The sequence below is a fragment of the Myotis davidii genome, unplaced genomic scaffold (assembly GCF_000327345.1).
Source record: "Myotis davidii unplaced genomic scaffold, ASM32734v1 scaffold710, whole genome shotgun sequence".
NCBI classification, from domain to species: domain Eukaryota; kingdom Metazoa; phylum Chordata; class Mammalia; order Chiroptera; family Vespertilionidae; genus Myotis; species Myotis davidii.
This window is the reverse complement of record NW_006284328.1, coordinates 365,831-386,286: the sequence shown is the minus strand read 5'-3', so window position 1 is coordinate 386,286 and position 20,456 is coordinate 365,831. Positions and strand designations below refer to the sequence as shown.

The following is a 20,456-nucleotide window of genomic DNA, read 5'->3' as shown; positions in this document are numbered from 1 at the left end:
GCTTGAAATCATCTAGACCCTCTAATATTAATGGCATTTATTGCATTAATAAATAATAGCAATATTATTTACTGATACTTGCCATGACCTCACTTAATCATTGCCATCACCTTATGAGGAAGGTACTGTTAAAAATAGCTTAATGTAAGCCGTTTGGGTTAAAATAGGGTTTGTCAGCTTCAGCATGTTGCATTTTGGACCAGATAATTCTTTGTTGTGGCGGATCATCTGGTGGTTTTTAGGAATTAGCAGCATCCCTGGCCTCTGCCCAGCAGACCCTAATTACAACCCTCTCAAGGCTCCCAAGTTGCAACGATCAAAAATGTCTCCAGACTGTGGGCAAAAGTCATCTCAGGCTGAGAACCATTCCTAAGATGTAAACCTTAGCCCAGCCAGCGTGGCTCAGTGGTTGAGCATCCACCTATGAACCAGGAGGTCACGGTTCGGTTCCCGGTCAAGTCATATGCCCGGGTTGCGGGCTTGATCCCCAGTGGGAAGCGTGCAGGAGGCAGCCGATCAATGATTCTCTTTCATCATGGATTTTCTCTCTTTCTCTGAAGTCAATAAAAATACGTTAAAATATAAAACATGTAAACCTTAGTGAAAAGAATTTAAGTAATATAGCTCTTCCCACTGTTACTCTTTAGTGGATGTACTTGTGTATTATGTCCTTTGTACAGACAGTCCTTGGTTTTTGTGGTTCCAATATGCATGAACTTCAGTCGTCACAGTTTAGTTACATAGCACCAGTCCCTCAACATCATGGCTTAAAGTCCAATTGCCGTGGTATATTACCCCACTGATTGCTTGGAGCACAAACTTTGCTGCTGGCTCTTCAGTCCACAAACCACCATGTATATACGATGTTTGGGATGACCAGCAACCATTCATGTCCCTTCTTTCAGAGTCTGCCGGTGGGCCACTCCCCATGTGTTGTTGACTTCACATATAGACAGGAAAGTGTGCAGTTGTGCTGCCTCCTTGTCTCCCAGTTGTAAACTCATGTGACATTTTATAAAATTAGATAATCAGAAGAGGGACTTGGCCAAAAAGGTGAAGTGTCAGCCAAGAAATGGAAAGTGGCAATGCTGGAAGTGAAATTTGAACTGAGCATAAATGGAATTATAGAATAAATAACTGATTGTAGGAATGTTGACATTGCGACCATTCAGGACTATATATGCAGCCCTGGCCAGTGTGGCTCCGTTGGTTAAGCATCTTCTATGTACTGAAAGGTCACTGGTTTGATTTCCGGTCAGGGCACATACTCAGGTTTCAGACTCGATCCCCAGTTGGGGTATGTGCAGGAGGCAGCTGATCGATGTCTGTCTGTCTTTCCCCCTTCCCCCTCTCTCCCTCCTCCTCTCTCTAAAATCAATAATAAAAAAAAAAATTAAAAAAAGAGAAGACTACGTATGCAGCCAGAGGAACTCAGTGAAGGCAAACTCATTGACTTGAGTGGTTGTGACGGGAAAGATGAAGTAATCCCAGAGGAAGTGACACTGGGAAAAAACTTCATGTTGAGGACATTCTTGGAGGTTATTTTGCAACATTAAGGAGGAAACGTTGGAAACTGATCCAAACTGAGAAAGGAGTGTGACAGTCTGCAGACACAGAAATGATGCTCCATCTGCATCGCAGGTGGCAAGGCAAGCGCTCTTCACTCTGGATAACGGTTTTACAAAGAAATAAAACTCATTCTCAGTGTCTCTAATATTTTTTTATCACAGTGTACTAGATAAATATTAGTTTTACTGTTTTTTCATTTCTCTTCATTATAACTGACAGTAACAGAGTTTTTAATGTTTTGGCAATAATTTTTCAAGGTCATGGAACAGTTATTTTTCCTTATTGATGATTAGATTGCCAGGGCAATAAAAACATTTAAAAAAATATAGTTTTTTGGAGAAATTTTGATCTCAGTATGTATAGATCTACCTCATTCTTTTTTATAATTGCATATTATTTTATGCACCATTATGGATACACCATAATTTACTTAACCCTTTTCTAGTAATAGATATGTAGTTTATCTCCACTTTTCCCCCCATTTGAAAGACTGCTGTAGTAAATCTTTGACAGATACTATCATTAGCTCCATTTAATGTATGAAGACAGTGACGAGAAAGTGAAATACCTGCCTAAGGTCAGGCTGTTACTAAGCTCAGAGCTGGCATTTGAACTTGAGACGGTCTAATTCCAGGCCCTTGCTTTTAACCACAATGATTTACAGCTCATCTTTTCTTAGAAGTATCTTTCAACAACAAAACAACAGCAGCAAAAAATAGTAGTAGAGTTTATTGAGCTAGGCACAATTCTAATGGCAAATCCATTATTATTATTATTAGTAGTAGTAGTAGTAGTAGTAGTAGTAGTAGTAGAAGTAGCTAAACAGCAACCCTGTGAAGTAGATACTGTTATCTCTGTGTTATCTTCGAGTAAACAGGAGGTCTAAGAAGGTTAGGGCACTCAGGTTCCCACGGTGAGCTCATTGGAGGAACTGGGACTCAACAGGCGGCTGGCTGCAGGACCTTTGCTCTCACTCACCCTCTGTGTGACCTGGATCTGACTTGAGAAAGGTCTTTCATCACAAGCTGTTGTAGATTATCTTTTTGAACCTAACATATGACCTTGTTTTGGGTTAGTTATAGCCCACATTTTTACTCACTGGAGGCTTTTTTTGTCACTTGCAAGTTTGATTAGCTTGCTGTCTACTCTGCCTTCAACCAACTTGCTGGTTAACCATTAGGCAAAGCCAAGGATGGCATTTCTTGGTTTGTCACTGGAGGTTTTCTCTGGGTTTAGCCAACAAGCAAATATTGAGTATGTCCCGATGCCATGTTCAGGCCTGCGGTTGGGAATCAAAAAGTGAATAAGACAGTTCCAGCCTCCCAGGGGCACAGTCTGTCCAGCAGGGGAGGAACAGTCTTGTAAATATACTCGAGAGTGCCAGAGTAGGAGTTTTACAAGAGTCCTGTGCTAGGCGAGAGGACAGAGGGGCTGACTCTGCCTGGAAGTCACTGTCAGGGAGGCTTCACAGAGGAGGTGACAGTGCACTGGACCTTGAAAGATGCAAAGACTTGGCTTGTTTGAGGACCCCGAAATCCAGTGTAGCTTAAGTAGAGGGGGTGTGTTGGGAGGTGAAGGCACAGATATTATGGATGGGAGCTGAGGAAGACCACATGAAGGAGTTTGGGTTTTATCCTGTTAGCCAATGGGCATGTTTAAGGAAGAAAATGTCCTACTCAGATTTTCCTTTCGGTAGTTGACCCAGGATGTGTTGGAACAGATACGTACCATCTAGAAACCAGTTAGAAAACATGCAAGAGCAAAGGGAACCAAGCAAGTAGCAGAAAAGGGGAGATGGGAGTGGGAGATCTTTCCAAGATTGCTTCAGCGGGTGTGGGAGGGAGAGAGGCTGAGGATGACTGATTCAAGATTTATATCTGCCAGCCTGGCTAGATGGTGATGTCATTGTCATTGACCGAGACTGGGGAGCAAGTGAGGGGAGCAGTGAGTTCACTTTGGTGCATGTTCAGCCTGTCCCAGATCCATTAAATAACACATTGTTATTGGTCATTTATAACAATTGCAAGTATTATCGAAATGCTTTGTCATCACACCCCCTTTTTCTTTGTCATCCCAAAGGTCTGGCAGGAGACTTTATTTACTTTTATAGACGTCAAAGCCCCAATGGATCCGACCCTTGGCCTACAACTTGGTAACCCTGCTAAAGATGGTAGCCAGACTAGTGTGCATGGCTTCACAGGGAACCCAGGCTAGGTCATGACGGTCCAGTTGGTGATGGTCCAATTCATGATCTGTTCCAGAGCTTCGCCAGAGGCAGATGTGAAGTTGAGCAGTCCTGCTTATCAGCAATTCTTTTTACATATTGTTCCTGTTTCCTTGACTAAGCCGTGACCTCCTGGAATGCCCAAGTGTTTAGTCTGGTGCTTGGAGCACAGTGAATGCTGAGGAATCTCATACTGCCCCAAAGCAGGGTATTGCCATCTCAGAACCAACCGTGGTTCTGGAACCACCTGCAGATTCTTTCTGCGATTCTTCTAAGATTGGCCTCTTTTAACTCAGTCATCCTCAGGTGATTATAAGTTGGTCTCGCTTGGATTTGAGATTTCCCTTGAATGTGTGTGTACATGTGGAGCCTGTTCCAGTCTGAAGAGCCTTCTCCTTCATCGTTAAAAAGAATGGAACATATTGGAGGTGAACATTCCCCCAAATCTGTCTGTCAGGGGCCCGCTTCCTCCTTGGTTCTTTCAGCTTTGCATATAGTTTGAGGCACTCTTCCTGTGGTTCTTGCATGTTTACAAGCTCTGCTCATTCTGTGTCATGTGCCACTCTCTTGGGTCTGTCCTGGTTACAGGCAGTTTGCTCATGTCTTTGGATGCATCCTTTAATCTCGGAGCTCATCAGAGCTGCCTGTGCTGTGGCCTTGCCATCTGGGGTGTCTGCTTCTGGTTTCTTTTCTTTCTTTCTTTTTCTGCTTCTGGTTTCTTTTTTGGGATTATGTGCTTTAGATGGTCACAATCCACGTGTTAAAGATCAGGGCATATTTTTCAAAATGCAGTCCCTTTTGGGATTTCCCTGTTCATCTGTTTCTTTGTGTCAACATCTGGAAGTCTAGGCTAACCAATTGTTTTTGTCCCCAGGTTTTTTCTTGTCTCTTTCTAACTGTAATTTGACAAGGTTACTTCCTATTGTGGTATTCTTATTATTTTTGTGAACTAAAGTTATTTTATTTTTGTGGTTTTTGTTGTTGTTGGTGGTGGGTTTTTGTTTGTTTGTTTCTTTTTTACACAGTTGACTAGACTTTGCTCCCTGGTCAGAATTGGGTTTAGGGTTGTAGTTCCCTTCCTTGCATCCTTGGCTGTGTGAGAGGTAAACTCTTAGTAAAGCAAGGCAAGAATTTATCCGGTGTCCTGCTCTTAGCGGGAAAAGACTTAGCAAGACATCTCTTTCTCAGATGTCCTTGTGTCCACACTGGGCAGCTCTGTCTTGTGTCTGGGACTTTTTGCTAACTCTGTAGGAAAGATTGGTTTATATTTTTTGCCTGACCATGTATTATTCTCCCATATGTTACCACTTATGGTTCTTTTTCCTTCTGTCCTCACTCGGCTAGCTTTCACTCTCAGGCGAGTGGAACTGTGGAATTATGTTCAGGGGTGGTGGGTATGCATATGTGAGTGTGTGTCTGTGTGTGCGTGTATATACCGCCCTCTTGATTTATACAACCCTTCTCTTCTTCCACTTTCTCACCTCCCATTATTAGGTATATCAGTATTTGTCAGGAATCTTAATTCCTTAAGTTGGGGTGATAAAGATGAGATGGCATTTGTCATTCCCAATTAAAAATTTAAATTTGCTTTTAGCGGTTGTACGGGGTCAAATTGATGGAGGCTGTGTAGGCCAGAAGCAATGTTCCTGACCCCCTTCCGACTTAATTTCTCTTGGTAGTTTCTCCATCTTTGGATTTTCAAAAGTCATACCTAGACACTACAGAGAATGTGGCGTTTTTCTTCCTTCCATTCAGGTTTTAGCGTAAAGCCAACTGGAGAGTTCAGTGTGCTTCCTTCTTCCCCCATCTTCCCTGTGTCCTAGGGAGCCGTGCCTCGGATGCTGTTGCAGGCCTCACCCCTAACTTTGTTCTGAGGTGCAGTCTGCCCTTTTCGTCTTCTGCACCGAGCTCTATGCTGGGCTGACAGATTCACAGGTAACTGGGAGAGGCCAGCGGACACAGCAGGCAGGGGAGACATTTAGGAGCATGGGACAGGGCAACAGTAAACTGATGTTAGCAGCTCAGGGTTTGGCAAAGCCTCCTTTGTAATGAAAACAAAAGAAAAGGACTGGGAGGTTAGAGGCTGAACTGGGTGTGAGTCTGGCCCTGTCACTTCCCAGCAGGGGGCCTTGGGCAGGTAACTTCCCGGGGCTTGGTGGTCACACCTGTAAGTGGAGCCAGCAGTCGACTGTTTCAGAGTCCTTAGGAGGCTGGCATATCGCTTATTTTCTATATATAAAGTGCACCTGACACATGTGGTGCAGAATACATGGAAATTCCTCTTTCTCTTTTGAAGTCATAATCATCTGCGAGAAAAAGCAGAACTATCTGTGCACTCCAGTCTTTCAGTTTCCCACCCAGACTCGGGAGAGCCCGCGCCCGCTGTGTTCGGTGCTCACGGCCGTGTAAGTCAGGATGGTGGTCTGGACCTTCGGCCAGCTTTTCATCATATTTTGGTTGAATTCTCCAGGAAGATGGCCAGGCCTTTACATCAACTGAGTTACCCTCATACTTAGAATTCACCAGGCCCTTCTTCCGGTGGCCAGTGTGGGATTCCCCGTCCCCGCTCACCTCCTCCTCTACAGGAAGGTTGGCTTGCATTGGGGCACATGTAACTGTGTCACTGTCAGGTCAGGGGTCAAATTAAGGCCTGAGGCAAACTGCATGTTAGAATGTAAACCCTTGACTTAATTAAAAATGCATGCAGATGGTAAATATTTAAACAATAGAAAGATATAAAATGGAAAGAAAAAGGGAAAAAGATACAGTCTTCTCTCTAGTATCTACTGTACCCTAGTGGTTAACACTGTTAACATATTTTTTGGGGGTAAATTCCTCTGGAAAAATTTTAAGCATCCACAAGTCCATATATCTTTCCTCCCTCTGCCTTAAAAAATGAGCAAAACAGCGATGACAACGAAACACCCAAATGGGATTGTATTTTATATTCTGTTTGGTATTTTATTTTTGGAAATTAAAAGAAAAACACCAAAGAGGAAATTGTCAGCTATCTTACCACCATTTATAATTAATCACTGATTAACCTTTTGGTGTCTTTCTGATTATACCTTAAAAGTCAATTACATAATGTGTATGCAGTTCCATTAAAAAAATTAGAACATTAGCATGAAGCTAACGTGTGTCCTGTTTTCTCTCTGCTTGCCCTTCGTTAACACCCCTTCTCCCCAGGCTGGGCGGCCTCCCTCCGACAGGCCTGCAGCCCGCGGCGCATGCATCTCCGCCATCCATCCCACTGGCTCCTTAGGGGAAGGTGGGTTGTTACCAGTTCCCCTTTGCCATTAAAATCACTTAGGAACTAATCTGTAGGGTGATTTCCCAGCTGGGTAGGTGCTGGGTCTAAGGTTCAAACATTTACAGTTTTGATACATATGACCAAACGCCTCTAAAAATCCACTAGTTTATTTCCCTACTGATAATATGAGAGAGTGCCTTTTTCTTCCCAAATCTTTGCATAAACTGGGGAATTTTATTTTGTTATGTTTTTGGTCAAACATTTTGAAATCTTGCCATTCTGGTGAAATTGTGATCATTGTCTTTATAAACATTCTCTTGTAATGAGTTGCATCGAGTATCTTCCGTTTGGCCATCTGTGTTTGTCTTTGAAATAAGAATTCTTTGCTCACTTTTATTTTGGATCCTTAATCTTTTACAGTTGATTTGCCGGAGTTAAGTTAGCTTCTTACCCATCATGTGTTGCAAACATTTAAAAAGTATTGTTTGTCATAGACAGTGTGAGTTTTAAGGCTCTGGCCTGTTCGTTGAACCTCAGTCCTGTGTGGCCGCCCCTGGAGGTCCTGGAGATTGCTGGCGGGGAACCCAGGAAAGGTTTGCTCGTCTTCTGGGCAGAGTGGTGTAGCTGTTTAAGGCTTTTGGAACTGGATTTCCCGTTGGGAGTTTTAGCTTTGTTTTGGGTGGGGATTCCCCCCTCTCCCATCACATGAATGAAAGTCAGTAGCAAGTAGAGGCTTTTACCTTCCAATCAAGTGTTTGGGGATGTGTGCAATATGAGGGACCCCAATGATGTACTTCTGTGTCTTTTATTATGGTGACCTTCTAAGGTTAAACAAATCTGCGAGATGTATGTTTAGACCAGTTTCTAGGGGAGGACCATCCATTGCTCCTCACTGAGCTTTGCAAGGTTCCGGAATGGGCACACTCTTACCCCCCCCCCCCATCCCCCAGTAGGTGTGGAGGGAAGTTGTCATTTCAACCAAGACATAGGTGTCTGTCATCTCCTGTGTGCCTGAGCTGGGCTGGATGAAAAGGGACCTGCGTCACGCTCCCAGCCTTCGGGCAGCTCTGTAATTTGGGGAATGAGACTCCCCACCACCAGTGCTGACTTGGTGGCAGCTCCCTATTTTCTTTGCAGCACAAAGCACGATGTGCAATTTAAAAAAGACACACAAAACACACCCACTGGTTTATTGTGTACCTCGCGCACTAAAGTGTAAGTCCCATGAGGGCACAGGCCTTCCTGCCATGCTCTCCGTTACATCCCAGCACCTCCCACACCAGCGTGTGGCACATCCTGCATGCCCCAGGGTTTGCTGAGGAACGGCATTCTGGGAAGGTGAGATCGAGGACTGCGTGTGCTGTGTCTCCTCCGCATGTCCCTCCCTGGCTTCAGGTCCAGGGATGGAGGCAGAGGTGATAAGCGATGTAAGGACATTGTGTCCTGGTCCTGCGGCCTCGTGAGCTCACACCTCCCTTTCCACTAGTACAGGGCTGTGGGGGACCCAGCTTCCCAGGGTGTAGATGGAAAGATCTTTGAGATTGAACAGCTGCACTCAGTTCTCCTTACCACCTCCCCAGGTCCGGAGCTGCTTTCTTGCTCAGGACTCCGAGATTCTAGGTCCATAGACTTGGTGAGGCTGAGCTGCCTGGAAGCCCCGAGCTGCTCCCTGGCCATATAGGGTGTGGATGACAGACTCTGATTAAAATTTGGAGAGCTAAGCTTCTTTGCCTCTTTAAAAAGTACATGTACTAATTATAAATCACCATTAAATAAAGATATATTTACCATCAACATGTTACAGAGTATGAATGTTCTTCCTGTTATAGATATACACACATACTATGTATATCTATGTGCATATATATGCACAGATATAAATACATATACATAGAGGACTGGACTGTACATAAGGCTTTGTAACTTGCTCTTCCGCTTACTATCAGATACTTTTTGATAAATAAATTTAAGGAAATTATAGATTGGAACTTGTGCTGCAAAAGAAAAAAATAGACAATGACAACGATGGTGACTGAGAAGCTAATAGAGACTTAGGAATCCATTTCTAGTACATATTATTCTGAAGCCTCATCTCAAAGATTATAGATTGATAGATAAATCTCTTGCTATTGCTGGGCACTCAACTTGTTAGCCATTTCTAGGTGATGTAAACAACTATTGGGACACACACACACACACACACACACACACACACACACATACATCCTTAAAGCTCCATTAGCACCTGAGGATAAAATTCTAACAGTAATTTCAAGCTCCAGGGTTTGCACTTTAAGGCATATGTCCATTTCAGCCCCCACTCTCCATTTCAGCTGTTGTACCACAGCCCTGGACAGATCTGTGCCCTTTGCCTTGCCATGGGTGGTGGGCAGGAGACTCTGGGCGCAGTGAGAATGGAGTTCATATTCCAGCCCTGCCACGGGCTCTGGCTGAGAGGCCTTGAACTAATCGCTTAGTGCCTCTGAGCCCGAGTTTTGCTATTTATAAAATAGATGCTTCCTCTTGGGGTGGGTGTGAGCATGGCCGTGAGAGTTCCCCATTCCAACTACTGACACCCAGTAACACAGAGCACTCCCAGGAGCAGGCCCCCTGCTCCTCTGGCTCTGAGGCTGCCCATGTCCGGCTGCTCTGTGCTGAGGTTGCGCCATCGCCCGTGCAGCGAGCCTCCTTCTCAAGTCCTCCTTTCTCCGACCTGGAGAAGCATCCAGGTCAGCCTCAGCCCCCTCCATGTGGGGCAGGTTGGGGGATGGCGCCTGCTAACCTGCTGGGCGTGCAGAGGCTGTCTTGTACAAGGAGCACTGCACACCTGCCACACAGCGCCTGATGGACTTTTGCATCACTCTTGGCACCGGGTCAGTCTTGGGAAGGGATGGCTTCCTCCCTCTTTACAGTGCAGCCCGCCCCAGCTGTCCAGTTCAGGTGGTATAGAGAGGGAGCAGGACAGCTCAGGGATAGGATGCCAAAGCCTGCTTCCCTCCCTGTGTTCTGGGTCCCCTGCTCTGCCCAGGGCTAACACCCTAACTGAGGTGGGCAGGAGTGGGATTCCAGCTCCCCACCCCAATGGGACTCTAATAGTGGGGGAGGTGGGGGTGGAGGAGGGGGCAGAATAACCATCGCAAACCCTAGTGCAGTGCTTACCATGTGCCAGGAACCATTCTTGGTCACTCACATAACACATGTGTGTTCATTGGTTTAATGTGGACAGGTACTGTTACTCTCCTGTTTAACAGATAGGAAACTGAGGCACAAAGGGATGAAGTGGTGGTGGAGCTGGTGCAGGGGATGCTCCCATGGGGCCTGGCTTCTTCCTCCTGTCCTCATGTCTGCCTCGCTGGTGAGCAGGCCTCAGGCCCGGCCTGTTGCTTCTCTTTGCCCAGGCTCTGCTTGGCTTGGGATGCTGACCACGCTCCAGTCTTCCCGTGTGGACGCCTGCGGGGAAATTGGTGGGGAGATAAGTGGGACCGTCCTGCCTCCCTCCAGGTTCTGGCAAAGACAGAAAGGCAGGGCACCATATTTTGGGATAGCTCCCATATCTCCGTTATTGCCACCCTCACCCTAGAGGTCCCCCCAGGTAACGGACTCTGTGGCCTGCTCCCTGGCCCTGCCACACTGGTAGGCGGGCTGCAGCCAGGCCCCTGCAGCACAAGGCAGCAGTCTCGCCTGCAGTGCAAGAGACTCTCAGACGCAAATGTGGAGGGAGGAGGGAAGTCACAGTATCTGTTCCAGGTTTAGCATGCGCTTAAAATACTTCACAGGCTTCCAGGCATTCCTTGCCTAAGAGCCTGCATGGCTTTTTACTGGGAAGACACTTTCTCCCGTCAGATTCAGGCCCGCAGGGCTGTAGGGGCCGCCTGTGTCCTTTTTCACACCCAGGGGCGGAACCGTCTCCTCTTGGCTTCTGGTTGAACCTGCCACCGCATCTCTGCTGTTGCCCTGTTAGCACCTCGGGAATCCTGTTTTCTCTCCTTGTCCCTTCTCTCTGGCTGAGCTCAGGCACCTCCCCGCTGTTCTTTACTTAGCTGGTACTCCAGATTAGCACATTCTTGATTTCCTCTCTCCAGGCGCTCTGCACGCCACAGCTGTCCACCAGGCCTCTTTGGCTCTTCCCGGCTCTGCCCTGACGTCAGCCAGCCTGCCCTCCTGACTGATCTGAAGGTCTTGCTTTCATTGCTTGCGTTGGTTTTCATAGCCATTCAGGGACTTCCGATAAGCATGCGCCTGGGTGTCAGTAACCAGTCTTCATGGGAAAATTTAATTATGTTTCTCTTAGAATTGAAAAGTGCTACCCTTTCCACCATGTACTTATTTTGTTAAATTGAATCCAGTTTGACAGATGAGGACACCCTTTTCAGAAACTTAGTTGGCTTCCCTGACACAAGCTGGGACGTGCAGACCTGGGACACCCATTGTGTGTGATTCCAAGGCCAAGTGTGTTATATACTAGGTCCATCAGCTCCTCTGCAGCTGGAGAAATGTGTGTGAGCCTGGAGATGGAATGTGCCTGGTGCCACATACACTAATGTTTCTAAGGCAGAAGGAAAGGAACTTGGAGTGTGTGGTCCGATTTCAGGAGGGGCTGGGGGGCGTGCTCTTGGGTTTGGCCTTGTTGCTTCTTCACTTAGCACAGCTCTGGTTGGTTAGAGCTTGGAGCTGGTTCCCAGGGGGTGGTCACCAGGCTACAGACAGAAACCCAGCCTACAGTCCTGCTGATGACTTGTGCTGGTAACCCACGTGCTCCAGCCTCAGCACAGATGTGATGGAGAGGCCCCTGTGTGGTGGCAGCTGTGCTGTGGGCTCAGGGACGGGTGCGCGGTAACAAAACACTCTCAGAGGCAGTATTGCATTAGTTGCTTACCATGGCTCTAGGAGGCAGGGCGCCAGGTGGGGATTAGCCCCCCTAACTTACAGCTGCGAAACAGACATAGAAAGGTAAGGACCTCTGCAAGGCCATGATGCAACCAGAAATTGATCCGTGACCTCATATTGCCTCTGAGTAATTTGACAACTTGGTTTCTTCTTCTTTGAGCCTTAATTCCTATGTGCCTGTAGGGGGCGATAGAGGTCTTTCCCAGTTGGCTGCTTTGAAAAAAACGATTGCTCCTGAATCCTTTGAACTTTTCAGTCTTACAGCACATTATCTCAGTGGGTTTTAAGTATTTTCTGTCCACCTTCCTAGGGCGTCCCCCACCCCCAGCCCGAGTTCTTTCAGATCAGGAGCCTTCTATTTGGTCTTGACATCCAACACAATGTGCGGCCCATAGTAGGAGCTCACTGAACGCTTGTGGAATTGCTCCATGCACATAAAGGCAGCCAGTGCCGCCTCCTACTCTGCACAGAGCTCGGGAAAGGAAAATACACTCTTTTCCTGGTCCATCCAAATGAATGAAGTTGAGGGTGGCAGAACCCAGGGCCTGTGCAGTGTCCTCATATGGCCACTAGGTGACAGTGTGACCCCATGGGGACCTTGCCTCTTGCCTGCTCAAGACTGAACTAACTGGGCACCTGTTGCCTCTGCAGTCTGTCTGCGGTTGGCGGTCTGAGACTGACAAGTCTCGGCCTCCATCACTTCTCTGAAAGTCATGTAGTGTAGTACAGCACAAAAGGCGTGGGCTCTGCAATCCACCCGCCCTGGACTCCAACCCTGGCTCTGCCTTCCCCCGAATCTGAGCCTGGGACCCACTGTTTCTTCGAGCCTCGGTTTCCTCACCCTTTAACATGGCGATTACTGTAAAATTAGAGAAGGCCGAGCATATCATGGACCCCAGCATAGAGGAGTGCTGGTTTATTGTTGGAAATCCCCGCGTTTGCCTTTCAGCGCCCCCTCTCATCCGCTCCATCTTGGCTGTCTGATCCTACTCACCAGGCCTCACTCGCTTTCCAGCAGCAGGTGCCTTAGCTCGCCCCCCAGCCCAGCCCACTCCCTCTTGGTCAGCCCTGATTCCCGCTGTTTTCCTCTGCTGTCAGCCTCCCCTTCTGCCTGTCCAGTTCCTGCTTAGCCCAGCTGCCTCCTCCCACCCCAGCCCTCTAACTGCCCAGAGAAGTTGGGTGTGTACTGTAGCGCTAGTCTTGACTGCCCACGGTTGGTCAGTCTGCGAGGGTCCTTATCTTAGTTATTTTGGCATCAGCACTGTGCATTTGGCAGACATTCTGTAATGAGAATGACGACTGCTGTTACTGAGCACTGCCAGGCACTCTGCGAGGCATTGTGCAGGATTTTTCATTTAATCCTCACAACAGATTTATCCCATTTATAAAGGGATGTGTCAGATGCCTCTTACCACAAAGAAGCCACGAGGGACGTGTGGTGGTATCAGCAAGAATCCAGGCAGGTGCCACCTCTCCTGGTTGTCTTCCTCAGTGTGTTGGCTTGTCCTCTTAGGCTGTTCCCCTATGGCACCAAGGTGACTGCCTCAGTCCCAGGGCCATAAATGGGAGAGGTGATGTATGATCCCTGCGCTCCCTTTAAGAGGCCTCTCAGCAGATCTCCTACAAAGTTCTTGGCCGACATTGGTCTGAGGCTTATTCCCAAGCCAGTCAATAGTGAAGGGCCTGGACATAAGGAAACTGGCTTGGACTAGTCAAGGTTCAGCCCCTGAGACTCATGAGATGCATGTGGGATCCAGGCTCCTTTAATGTCCCCGGCCACCTGGTCCATGAAAGAAGGGGGATGTGAATGGGGCTTGGTGCGGTAAATAACTCGCTCAAGGTCGCAGACCTCATAGGAACCTGGATTCTAAATACATTGCGCTGACCCCGAGGCCACCTGTTGGTTGAATGAAATATCACAGGTAGAAAGGACTTGCTCAGGATTTGGTGTGCTGGGGTTGAGGGGTCGTGGGGTTCCTTTGCTTATAAATTCTTGAGTCTCTCCATGTTGGATTGGGTTTCCTCAGTCTGTCTTGCTCCCAGACCTTCTTTATCCCTGTCTTTCAGTGCCTCGCTGCTGCCTGCCTCCTACAACAGACTCTATGCCAGTGGGTCTCAACCTTCTGGCCCTTTAAATACCGTTCCTCATGTTGTGACCCAACCATAAAATTATTTTCGTTGCTACTTCATCACTGTAATGTTGCTACTGTTGTGAATCGTAATGTAAATATCTGATATGCAGGATGGTCTTAGGTGATCCCTGTGAAAGGGTCGTTCGATCGCCAAAGGGGTTGCGACCCACAGGTTGAGAACCACTGCTCTATGCCTTTAGTTGGGTAGACTGTCAAGGCCCCACGGGTCATTTGGGGTTTCTTTTAGAGCAGACAAGGGAGCTAAAAAGCTCCAAGTCAGCATTTAGAAGAAGGAGCTGCCAGGGAAAATGCCAAGGAGACTGGTTTGGTAGGGGGTCAGTGGGAGTGGGGAGTTGATGGCGCATTGGTGGGATGCCAGCCGGCATGTGGCAGGGCCTTGGAATAGGCCCATGTGGGGCAGCAGCCGGCTGCCCCCTCCTGAGACAGCGCAGTGATTCGGGCGGCTGTTTGCCTTGCAGATGCTGCAGGACTGCCCCAAGGCCCGGCGCGAGGTGGAGCTGCACTGGCGGGCCTCCCAGTGCCCACACATCGTGCGCATCGTGGACGTCTATGAGAACCTGTACGCGGGGAGGAAGTGCCTGCTCATCGTCATGGAGTGGTAAGCAGCCTGCGGATCTGTTCCTGGCCCCGCCTCCCACTCCCTGCCCAGGCCCCTCACGGATTTTTCGGTGTGTGTGTGTGTGTGTGTGTGTGTGTGTGTGTGTGATGGTGAGTGGTGGGGTGTGTTCCCGAGACCTGACCATGGCTTTGTTTCAGCTTGGATGGTGGAGAACTCTTCAGCCGAATCCAGGACCGAGGAGACCAGGCGTTCACAGAAAGAGGTAGAAAGGGTCTGTTGGGGGACAGGCCTCGGGCAGGCAGGGCAGCGGGTGACTGAGGGGACCTTCCGCAGTGCCTGCCCTCGGCGAGGCCTGCTGAGGCTCCCGCCTCCTCCCGCTCGCTGCCAGGGCTGCCGTCTCCCCTGAGCCCGGGTGGCTGAGTTTACAACCCTAATGACACACCAGGTGACTTTCTTTCCTCTCCTCCACAGAAGCTTCAGAAATCATGAAGAGCATCGGTGAGGCCATTCAGTATTTGCACTCAATCAACATTGCTCATCGGGATGTCAAGGTACCAACTGCTCACCACCCGCCCCCTCCCAGCTCAGGTGCTGCTGAGGGCCCACGGAAAGGGTGCCAGGGTCGTCCGCCCGCCCCCTTGCTGCCTGGTTCCTGGCGACAGGGTGGGGTAGGGTGGGACAGGGTGCTCTTCTCTGCTCCACAGAGCCTGCCCTCTCTGGGCAAACCCCCAAACGCAGTCGGAAGCCCTGTGGTCCTCCGGTGGCACTGCACAGCCACCCCTGTGCTTCTCTGCCCTGTGAAGTCACTGCTGGTTCCGTCAGTAGCCTCTTATCTCCAAGCTCCGGGAAGGCAGGGAGCTAGTCATGGCGGATGGTGTGCAGATCCCGGGGGCCCGACAGATGGCTGTGGGTGAGGAGGGAGGGAAGTCATCTTCACCCTTTCGATCTCTGGTAGCCCTCATGCAGGAGTGCTGTTTTTCTGCCTCCCTCTGTAGCCCGAGAACCTCTTGTACACCTCCAAAAGGCCCAACGCCATCCTGAAACTCACCGATTTTGGCTTTGCCAAGGAGACCACCAGCCACAACTCGTTGACCACTCCTTGTTATACGCCTTACTATGTGGGTAAGTCCAGGGGAGGCCAGGCTCGTCCTCCCCCTGAACTTCTGTCAAACCCTCCTCTTCCGGCCTTGGAGCCACAGGCCCCAGGAGAGGCGTGTCCTCTGGCCCTTTGTGGCGCTGGTTCCGTGTGACCTGAATGGAGTAGGGCTCGTCAGAGATGGGCTGGGGCTGGGGTTGGGGTGTCCTAGGACACTATCTGAGGTCGCGGCAGGGTTTTGTGCACATGGGCACTTTCCCGAGAGGAGCTGTCACCTCCATCAGATGCCCAGTGGTCTGGTGCCCAGATTTGGCTCTGGTGCCCAGCTCACTGGCACAGGATAAATTCTCAAATGTGTTTGTCAAAGTAAATGGACATCGTGCGTCTGAAAGGCTCTTGCCAAGAATTACCTTATCTTAAGATTCTAGTCCTAAGTTCCACTGGGAGGAGGGTCTTTGCTCTCCTCCTTCAGCTCTGGGGCGGGGTTATGGCTGTTCCCCTCCCTCCTGCAGCTACAGTCCCATCGTGACAGGCTGATGGTCTGGGCTGGGAGCATCATTTACAGAGAAACTGGGGTAGATCTGCATGTTCAAGGGCCAGGCCCATCCACACTGACCTTTGGTTTGCAGCTCCAGAAGTGCTGGGCCCAGAGAAGTACGACAAGTCCTGTGATATGTGGTCCTTGGGTGTCATCATGTACATCCTGTGAGTGTGCCGGGAGGGACCCCAGGTCGGGGCGGGGCCGAGGTGGGAGGAAGCCTGCTCCTCTCTGATCGAGAGGAAGAGGTGAGGGTTAGCATTCCCCTTCTGGATGGGGATTCCCTGGGAATATCCTGCACGCCCCCCTCCCTTAGTGCTAGTGGGTCTGAGAGCTAAGTGATGGTTGGAAACTAGCCGGTGAGCGGAGAAATGTGTGGTTTGGGTACTTGGGTACTTGGTATGTAGGAATCAGGGCCCTGTCCTCTGTACTGTGCCTGAATCAATGAGTCCCCATTTGCCCGTGACCTTTACAAGAAGTCTGCTTCTCATCCTGTTCCTGGTGCAGGGCCCCTAAATAACACCAGCTCTGTCCCTCTCTCTGCTTCCCTCGGCGCAGGCTGTGTGGGTACCCACCCTTCTATTCCAACCATGGCCTTGCCATCTCTCCGGGCATGAAGACGCGCATCCGAATGGGCCAGTATGAGTTTCCCAACCCAGAGTGGTCAGAAGTGTCAGAGGAAGGTAAAGAGCCATATGTGCGAGTGTGTGCATGTGTGTGCGCGTGTGTGAGTATGCACGCGCGCGTGTGCATGTACGAATGTGTGTGCATGTGTGTGTGAGTGTGCGTGTGCACGTGTGTGCAAGTGTGTGCATGTGTGTGGGAAGGAGCAAGAGAGGGAGTGGGGCCCTGACTGTGTCCCTGTGTCCCTCCCACAGTGAAGATGCTCATCCGGAACCTGCTGAAAACAGAGCCCACTCAGAGAATGACCATCACGGAGTTCATGAACCACCCCTGGATCATGGTGAGCCCGGCGGCGGCCAGAGAGACCTGGGTCTTGGGGGACAGTCCCTGGGGGCAGGGCTTAGCCGGGACTCTGCCCAGCCTAGGTTTCACTTGGACCCTGTTCTCTCCCCTCAGCAATCAACAAAGGTCCCTCAAACCCCACTGCACACCAGCCGGGTCCTGAAGGAGGACAAGGAGCGGTGGGAGGATGTCAAGGTGAGGAACCACGGGCCGGGAGGGTGCGGGGTGCCTGGCGGTGCTGGCCGGGGAGGATTTGGTTCTGCATTCTCCCACCCAGAGGTTTCTGTTACAACAGGAACAGCGAGTCTGAGCCACTTCCCTGACCAGGTTGGGGCAGAGGAGTCTGTGTTCCGGCCTAAACTTGGGGGCTGTTTCCTACAAGCTCTCTATTCCCTGGGTCTCTAAAAGGGCCTCCGAGGTACTATCTTCTCATTTTGCAGACGAGGAAACAGGCCCAGAGAGGGGAGTGACCTGTTCAAGGTCACACAGCTGATGACTGGCCGGGGCAGACTTTCTGCGGGGCCCCTGGAGGGCTCTCGGAGAGCGGCAGCAGCGGTGGCGACTCAGTTGACCCAGCCCAGGGCTGAGGCCGCTTTTGGTCCTGGACCTACTGACCAGCCTGCTACTTCTCTCTGCTTTGGTTGCCCTCATCCTGCCTTTATTTGTTTTTTTAAATATATTTTTATTGATTTCAGAGAGGAAGGGAGAGGGAGAGAGATAGAAACATCAGTGATGAGAGAATCATCGATCAGCTGCCTCTTGCACACCCCCCACTGGGGATCGAGTCTCAGCACCTGCCCGGGATTTGAACCGTGACCTCCTGGTTCGTAGGTTGATGCCCAACCACTGAGCCACCCCCGCCAGGCTCACTCTGCCTTTACTTATGTCTCTCACATCTCCGTTGGTGAAACCCTTTCCCCAGGAGGAGATGACCAGTGCCTTGGCCACAATGCGTGTCGACTACGAGCAGATCAAGATAAAAAAGATAGAAGATGCCTCCAACCCTCTGCTTCTGAAGAGGCGGAAGAAGGCTCGGGCCCTGGAGGCGGCGGCCCTCGCTCACTGACCGCTCAGCCCGTCCTTCTCCGCTGGAGGACAAGCAATAACTCTCGACCTGAATCTGTTTTTTAAATGAAGACACAGGCTGCCCACTGCCGCCTCCCTCCTCCTCGGCTTGCGGAGCAGGAACCTCGTGAGGGGCTGACTCCTGCCTTCGGCTCTGGCCGCCCGGAGGGAGGCCCGGGGTCTGGAGGGCGTGCAGAGGACGGAGCAGATGCTCTTGAACCTGTGCTCAGTCTGCAGTTTTATGATTTGACTTAGGATTTTTATGAAACTTCTTTTATTGTCCTTTCCTCATCCCCCTCCCCCCAAACCCCTTCCTCTTGTTAAAGGGTATTTGTGGAAACTGTTGTAGGGAGTGTCCCTGTGTCGTCCCATCTGCCCCGTTTCCCCACTACAGCCTCAGCTCCCCGCTGGCCGAGGCGCCTGGCGCTCAAGGCCATGGAGGTCTGGGGCCAGGATGCCACCACCTCCTACTGGATCCCTCGACATCACCAGTGTGCCAGACAGATAGGAGTGAGTGACTGTGTGTGTGTGTGTGTGTGTGTGTGTGTGTGTGTACACGCGCCCGTGCATGTGTGCCTAGGACTGCGCATTTGTGGGGCCAGGGGCAGGCCGGGCTGCATAAGGACGGCCCTGCTGTGGTTCAGGAACCTTTTCCCTCCTTGGCCTGTCCCGCCCGCCTGTGGTGAGCCTGCCACGGTGCCTGGAAGCCCGTCCGGACTCGGAACCTGGCCTGCGTGCCTGTCTCTGTTAACTGGTCCAGGAGGTGGAGAGGAGTGACTTAGCACTGGCCCAAATCAGGAAGACTGCCCCCCCCCCCCTTAGTGCTGGTCCTAGTCCTCTGAGGCGCTCATCTACTGAGTAACCTCTGCTTCCCCTTCCTGCCTTTGTTCGCCCATTGCTTATTTTTCTTACATTTTTAGCCATTTCTCCGCAGGCCTCCTCTCAGCTCGCCGGGGTGAACATGGGCACTTATATGGGACATAGCTTCTGCGCTTTGCCCTGGGCCCTGGTGTTAGGCAAAGGCAGCACCACCCTGTGGCCTCCCACACATTTCCATTGTGTGGCCTAGTGGGTGGGGGGTCTTCACACCAAAGATGCCCCGACTCTGCCCCGACCCATTAGCCACTCCCCCCACCCCAAACAGCTTGGCTTCATGTGTCCAGGCCAGTGAGGAGCGAGGAGCAGCGTGGGGAGAGGCCCTCGGTGCCATGGTCCCGTGGGGTGGGGTGGGGTGGCAGTAATACTTCAGTTTTCATCTCCCTCAGGGCAGGGGGGACACTCAGGTCTTCTCTGCCCTGGGGAGGGCTCCAGTGCCTGCAGCGCCTCTGTGTCTGATGGTGTGTCCAGCACTTAGATTGTTGTAAATTGTTGTTTTGTATGAGCGAAACTGTCTTTACTAAACAGATTTAATAGTTGAAAGGTTTTCTTTCTCTTTTTTCATGGGCCTTAGCCCTTGACCCCCCACCTCTCCTCTTCCCATGTGGAGAGTGGTTCTATGGGCTGGGAATCCTGGGAGAGGAGGGAGGGGAGGAGACTGGACTGGAGGGACAGGAGGGGACGAGGGGACGAGGAGAGGAGGGCCTTCTGGGCGAGCAGCAGCCAGCGCCTGCCCTGTTGACGCCTGGCCAGGTGGGTCTGGTGCAGGGGTATAATGCTCTCCTTTGGAGCAGGTGGAGGTGCCAATAAGGGCTGGGGAGCCCATGCCCTTTTGCCAAATACCGAATCAGGAGTCAAGTTGCTGCTTGGCACACGATTCTTTCACCTCTTTAGCCACAGCCAGACATTGGCACCCTCAGCCTAGCCAGGCCGACTGGCCTGGGGGTCTAGGGAGAAGAGGGTGAGTGATAGTAATTTGGTTCAAATCCTCAGACCAGGGGAGCAGGTGGGTGTAGTTCCTGAAGGTTCCAGCAGGGGGAGGTAGGGGTCAGGCAGAAACAGGTCAGAGCTGGAAGGGGCCTCAGGGTGCATGTGACCCATTCCTCCCAGTTCACAGATAAAAAGCTTGAGGCCCAAAGTGGGACTTGAGATCACATGATGACTTGGGGTGTGGCAGGGCCACACTGCTCCCTCCCAGGCGGACAGTGAGAGTGCATCCTGGACAGTGTGACGTGTTCTCATGATCCTTGGAGCTGTGTGTGTGTGTGTA

At 50.4% G+C, this 20,456-nt stretch overlaps 1 protein-coding gene across 1 annotated transcript in view; it reads left to right on the top strand.

The window, feature by feature from the left end:
- MAPKAPK2 (mitogen-activated protein kinase-activated protein kinase 2) overlaps positions 1 to 19,729 on the top strand; it is a 31,505-nt gene extending 11,776 nt beyond the window's left edge. The window contains exons 2-10 of the mRNA XM_015569373.1: positions 14,545 to 14,684; positions 14,843 to 14,907; positions 15,117 to 15,196; positions 15,641 to 15,767; positions 16,371 to 16,446; positions 16,838 to 16,962; positions 17,158 to 17,243; positions 17,360 to 17,440; positions 18,168 to 19,729. Coding sequence (XP_015424859.1) covers positions 14,545 to 14,684; positions 14,843 to 14,907; positions 15,117 to 15,196; positions 15,641 to 15,767; positions 16,371 to 16,446; positions 16,838 to 16,962; positions 17,158 to 17,243; positions 17,360 to 17,440; positions 18,168 to 18,311 — 924 coding nt within the window. The 3' untranslated portion in view covers positions 18,312 to 19,729. The remainder of the gene's footprint in view (positions 1 to 14,544; positions 14,685 to 14,842; positions 14,908 to 15,116; positions 15,197 to 15,640; positions 15,768 to 16,370; positions 16,447 to 16,837; positions 16,963 to 17,157; positions 17,244 to 17,359; positions 17,441 to 18,167) is intronic.
- The last annotated feature ends 727 nt before the right edge of the window (positions 19,730 to 20,456 follow it).